This window comes from Mustela erminea, chromosome 6 (genome assembly GCF_009829155.1).
Source record: "Mustela erminea isolate mMusErm1 chromosome 6, mMusErm1.Pri, whole genome shotgun sequence".
NCBI classification, from domain to species: Eukaryota; Metazoa; Chordata; class Mammalia; order Carnivora; family Mustelidae; genus Mustela; species Mustela erminea.
The window spans coordinates 25706106-25712105 of NC_045619.1; the positions used below are offsets into that span (position 1 = coordinate 25706106).

Here is a 6000-nt window from a genome sequence, read left to right on the forward strand (position 1 = left end):
GTGGGAGGGCTGGGGGAGACTTCAGCCTCTGCTGGGGCCAGACAGGACAGTGGAGGAGGGGGGAGCTGGCAGGGGAAGAGAGGTCCAGGTGAAGAAGGAGGGAGCAGGCAGGCAGTCATTTCAGGCACAGTCCAGAGGCCCCGAACATGGTTCTTTTCTGAACTTGAGAAAGCCTGTGTGGCCAGAGCATGGTGAGCTCGGCAGGGGGCTGGCGTTCTGTGAGGCAGGAGGGAGCGGGACGGAGAGCGAGGTGAGAGAAACGGACCCCTGCAGATAGATGCTGGCTATTGTGTCAGTGGGGCTGGGGGACACCTTAGAGGAGAGGCGGGTCTGGCTGGAGGAACTGGGTAGGTCAGGTGCTGTTTTCTGAGGAAGGGAACACCAGAAGGAGAACAGGTACAGGAGACGGTGTGGGACGTGAAGCCACATTGTCAAAGGCTGCATCTGGGGTGATTTTAAGAAGCTCAGATGGAGAGGGGTGCCTGGGTGGCTCAGTTGGTGAAGCGTCTGCCTTCGGCTCAGGTCACTGTTCTGGGGTCCTGGGAACGAGCCCCACGTTGGGCTCCCTGGTCAGCGGGGAGTCTGCTACTCCCTTTCCCTCTGCTCCCCCCCCCCTTGTGCTCGCTCTCTCTCGTTCGCTGTCTCAGATGGAGCTATCAGGGAGGTACGTAGATACTTGAGTTGATCTTAAGAACCAGAGAGGTACGTGGACTCAGCTGTGACTTCGTAATTGAAGTGTTGGAAAGAACGAGATCTAGGGAGAACGTGTAGCCTTGGACGGTGTCCTGAGTAATAGCATTCAAAGAGCAGGTGAAAGCAGAGATGCCCCCCATCATTCCTGTCCCCGTCTCTTCTCCCTTCATCCTCTGGAGCGCTCTGTGGCCGCAGGTCGCCCACTGTCCCAAACCGGAACCCCACCACTCCTCTCCTTTGACCCCGAGGAGACCAACAGATGCTAGTATTTTACGCACTTTATCTCAGATACAAATAGACTCAAAATACTCAGCTGTAAAGCCCCCATGTGTGGTATTTTATGGTTGTGTATACACGCTCTTTCTGCCAAGAACAACAGCGTAAATGAGCCTGGGGATTCTCGTTTTTACTTCTTTGCCACCATCCTCGTCACCGTCGTCATCCTCACTGTCAGCTTGGCTGTTGGCTTCTGCCTTGGCCTTGAGCAGCCTGAGCTGGGGCCTTGGTGCCTGTTCGTGCATGCGCTCCCCCGCAGCCCCTGAGCCCACCAGCGTCTGACCCGCTCTCCCTCTTGCCCGCAGGAGGCCCTCGAGTCCTGCCAGACGCGCATCTCCAAGCTGGAGCTGCACCAGCAGGAGCAGCAGGCTCTGCAGACAGACACCGTGAATGCCAAGGTCCTCCTGGGAAAGTGCATCAATGTGATCCTGGCCTTCATGACCGTCATCCTCGTGTGCGTGTCGACCATTGCCAAATTTGTCTCGCCCATGATGAAGAGCCGCTTCCACATCCTCGGCACCTTCTTCGCCGTGACTCTTCTCGCAATATTTTGTAAAAACTGGGACCATATCGTGTGTGCCATAGAAAGGATCATAATACCCAGATGAAGCCACCGGTGCCCGTCTTCACGTTCACTCACGTTTCTGTGTTAAGGAAAACTCTGTGCATTACCACCAAATCTGAAAGCGAACCGTTGTGCTGACTAGAGCCCACCAGGCCTGGGCCGCGCGTTGTAAATATCTCCAGGCCTCCTCACGCGCAGCCGCTGCCGGCTCAGCCCCTGTGCTTGGTGAACGTGGACCTGTTGCCAAGCTCGCCCCACGTCGCTCACTGCCTTAATGAGACCAGATTTCCTGCCCACCTGACTAGCCCAACATGGTAAACCTGTGGTCCTTGAGCGTTTGGTGTGATTAATGACCCACAAGAAATGGGGTGTTAAGTCTCTGTCTCCCTTAAGTTTCTGTCAAAATTGAGCTTCATAGTCACTGGTGGTGGTGTTCTCCCCAAGTCCCGTAAGCAGCAAGGCTGTGGCAGGACTTGGGCAGGGGACAAAGTGTGGGCGTTGGCCACGGGGAACACTTGTGGCCTACAGAGGTACAGTAGATCCTGTGTAATCCATTGCGCTGGTTCCCGGATAACGCTGGGTCTCAGGTGTTCCCCTTGTCCTCAGTGGTCCATTGTGCGGGGCTTGCCACAACGTGGAAATCTTACAGCACGTTTGTCTATCCGTGGAAGTCTAACTTAGGTGTTTTCTTGCACTTTAAATGGTAAGACAGGAAGATCCAAGAGTGGGGTTTTCGCCTCCTTACACCCAGGAAGCCGCACGCCCAATTCTATCTTAAGTAGAAGGCTCTCAAGTGCCTGGCCTTTAAGCATGTAGAAATGCTTCCAGATCCCACATCAGACTGTGGCTCGAGCGGGAGTGTAGGCTCCGGAGGTTTGCGCTGCGCTGAGTCTTGATGGTGATAACCCCTCGTGGGGGTGTGGTTCACTTTACTCATCGGCCTGGGGAGGGTTGTAAAGCTTACCACGCAGGTGAACACCAGTGATGCTCGTGTTGGGGGGTTCTTTTCTCCCCCTTTAAGGAGGACGACAGAATTGTACCGTGTGAGGTGAAAGTGCACTGAGGTAGGGGCACTGGAAGCGGGAGGAAAACAAGGTGTGTGGTCTCGGGGGTGGCAGTCAGATGAAGACCGAGAAGGTCTTCTGAGGACGCCCGCTGAGACCAGCCGCTGTCTGATGAATTAGATCCAGTGTCTGCACCGAGGTTGTCCATGGTCTCGTAGGGGCTCACTGAGGTGCCACGGGAAAGGAGTGGCCATGCTTCTTCCCCTGAGGTGAAAGCCTTCAGAAGTTAACATCTTCTGCCTGTTTGGGTGATGCTGCTTACTACTTTCGGCCCAGATAACACTCTCCTTTAAATCTTTTTCTCCCAGCTGATACTTCCCTTTAAATCTTTTTCTCTCTGCACCTAACGAAGACGAAGATAGAAGGTTTTAATGGAAACTGCTGTTCAGTCCCTCCTCCCACCATCCGCTCTGTTATCTGAAGGCGTGGAGATGTATGTTAGTGTACATTTTCTTCCAGAAAACATCGAATCGCCTGGATTTAAATTAAGTGCAATATTTTGCGAACAGCTGCTCTTAGGGAAACTCCTGAAAAAAATGTGACAGTGTGCCGTGGTTTGAGAGAATGGAATAGTCGAGCATTTGGTCCAAGTCCAGTGTGTGTGAGACTCAGACAACTCAAGCTTTCTTCTTCATCTTTTTTTAACTTTACAGTTCAGTGGTTTTAGTAAATTCACAAATTTATGCAACTCTCCCCACTATCTAATTCTGGACTCGAGCTTTTTCAAACAGTAGGCATCACTCAATGACATCTTTGGCTGTACGGATTGTGGACTCAGGGACGAAGGAGCTCCCAGCCCCACCCCCATCTCATGGCTGTGTCCCCTTCTACTGTCAGACCCTCCCTTGTTCTGCCAAGTTGGCTGTAAATACACTGAGCCATCGAATCCAGGGGACAAAAGAGTTCCAGATCCAGGGAAGAGAGGGAGAGAAAATGGTGTGCTTCCTTTTGCTTCTACATTTTAATGGCCAGCATTCCCCATTGCCTGTAGGCATCAGGCTTCATTTGGCCGAGGGCTGGCTGCCCCTTCCCTTGGATCAAGCTGGACCCTGGTGGGCACCCTTCATGTCTGTGAATCTTTCTGAGGCCCTCTGGACATGCCAGGGCTTGCAGCGGAGGTTGCTGTCGCTGTTTGTTTAGAGCGAGTGAGGGAGGCGGCTAACCCGCAGGCTGCCATACTCTGCTCATCGCTGGCTTTGACGCTTCCCAGACCTTTCCAGATGCTTCCCTGACGCTTCCAGACCAGTGGGGAGGAGGCAGCGTGTCTCCTCCCCACTGGGAGAAGCAGGGAAGAAAATGGAAAGCGGCACACTCCACCCCCTCCTGTCTGGAGCTGGGAACAGAAGCTGCTAGAAACTGGCTCTGTTCTGAAATGTTCTAGGGTCTAAATCATCCCACCTGATCATGACTTCTTTGCACAGAATTTGTATTTCCAGTGATTCTCATTAGATGTCAGATAATCTTATTTTCACCTGGATATGCTCAACCTACGTGGCATATTTATTTTTGAGTCTTGTTGAAAGTTCATGAAGCTTTTTAATAAGCTGATACACTCCAAGGAGACCTTTCTTTACTCGCTGCAGTTTACCGTTCTCTTCTTAAGGAAATAAACCCTCCCGTTGTGTGTTTTCTTGCCTGCGTAAAGGGAGTAAATAAAATTTTATAAATTATTCAATTAAAAATTGTGATCCAGCTAGGACATATCCTGGAATTGGTCATTTACATTTAAGTCAACTAATTTTTCCCTCCATCCTTCGTTGGTAGGAAACCTCTTATACATACCTGAGGACAGACTCAGTCGTGAGGTGGACAGACACCTGCTCCCTTAGCGAACTGGACATTGCATTCTAGCACAGGATTTTTTGGTGACATACTGTTTTCATGATCACCAAGATAATGATAGTTTGCTGGGGACAAAACAGAAACCCAAAAATACTCTTCTGTGGGCTTTAAATTGGTTACTCCAGCTTAGGTTTTGAGTATGATGGAGCCAGAACAAAACATCCTACCCACCCACCCCCCAATTCAAACCGCAATGAAGCAGTAAATAAAAGTACTCCATTGCTGGTTTTGTGCAGAGAGTGGGATCAGTCCCAAGTTTCTGGCATGTACCATTAGTGGTTTTGCTTCTGTGATCATGGTGAACTATTGAGAGATTCTCTGAAACTCCCCACCCCTCCCCCCATAATGCAGTTACCCCATCAATCAATTAGCATCCATGGGACCTCAGCCCCTCTGCTTTGTCACTCTTGTTTTCATGGAAATATTGCCCTGTTAGGTATGTTGATTGCCCTGCCATTTCTCCAGCATATCAGGTTTAATTATAGAATTGATAACAGTGACGGGAATTGGATTCCCTTGGGCACTTAATTATTTGTGTCCTTTGGGGTTGGATTTTAAATTCCAAATTGTTTTGCATCAAAGAGGAACATCTTTGTGTTGAATCTAAGTATAGTTGCATTGGTTTGGAAAAGCATTTCAAGGTGCTTAATAATATGAAAACGTGTGATTCAACAACCTGTTTTGCATATTTCTATAATTTTGAGGAGTGAGCCGGGGAAGAGTGAGATGGCGTTATTTAAAATTCAGAACTTTATCTGGAGAGAGGTGTTTCAAAAAGTTTAGCCCATGTGTTAAGGAAGGAGTTAGTCTAAAAAGATTAATCACTGAAAGGAAGGATATTGGTCTATTTACATCAAAAGTAGTTAAGAAGCTAAAATGTACAGTTAACACGAGTTTGGTAACCCAAAAGATACAAAGCAGATCTAACCTATAATTTTCTAAAGTCAGTGCAATCCTTTGTTTATAAGAAGCTGGAAAGTAATGTACCTTGATTGTTTTAGGAATAGTTTATGTGTTACCATTTTAATTTATTTAAAACGTGTCTCCTGTCTTTGTCCTAAGAGAAATGTTTCAACAAAATGTGCTCTGTGTTTAAGATATGTTTAGGCAGTAGTTAGCAGTTCCGAAAATGGAAACTAGAAATGTTTGTTGTGAGGTCTTTTGCAGAATTTCAATTTTGTGAGATACTGTGTAGTCCCACGTCAGCCTACAGTTGTAAATCCCGTGTAGATCATCACCCCCTTCAAAGCAGGTGCCATTATTTTTTTAAATAAACATTTAATGTTAGCTTTGATGTTCAATAAAGAGTTCGATTTCTTAAATTTCTGTATTTGTCATGGTGCATCTCAGTAGCAAGTGTGTGCATGTGGGCACGTGTGTAATAAATCTTTTAATGGATTTTATTTTTTACAAGAGTTTTAGGTTCATAGCAAACTTGATCAGAGGTCCAGAGATTTCCAGGGCACCTGGGTGGCTCAGTTGGTTAAGTATTCCACCCTCGATTTTCTGCTCAGGTCATGATCTCAGGGTTGTGAGATCGAATCCTGCATTGGGCTCTGT

General features: G+C 48.4%; 1 protein-coding gene across 9 annotated transcripts in view; it reads left to right on the forward strand.

Moving 5' to 3' along the window:
* The window catches only part of TMCC3 (transmembrane and coiled-coil domain family 3), a 222997-nt gene extending 217231 nt beyond the window's left edge, over positions 1-5766 (forward strand). For all 9 annotated transcript variants that reach the window (XM_032346756.1, XM_032346760.1, XM_032346761.1 and 6 more), the window contains one exon: positions 1275-5766. In XM_032346756.1, coding sequence (XP_032202647.1) covers positions 1275-1577 — 303 coding nt within the window. In that variant the 3' untranslated portion in view covers positions 1578-5766. The remainder of the gene's footprint in view (positions 1-1274) is intronic.
* The last annotated feature ends 234 nt before the right edge of the window (positions 5767-6000 follow it).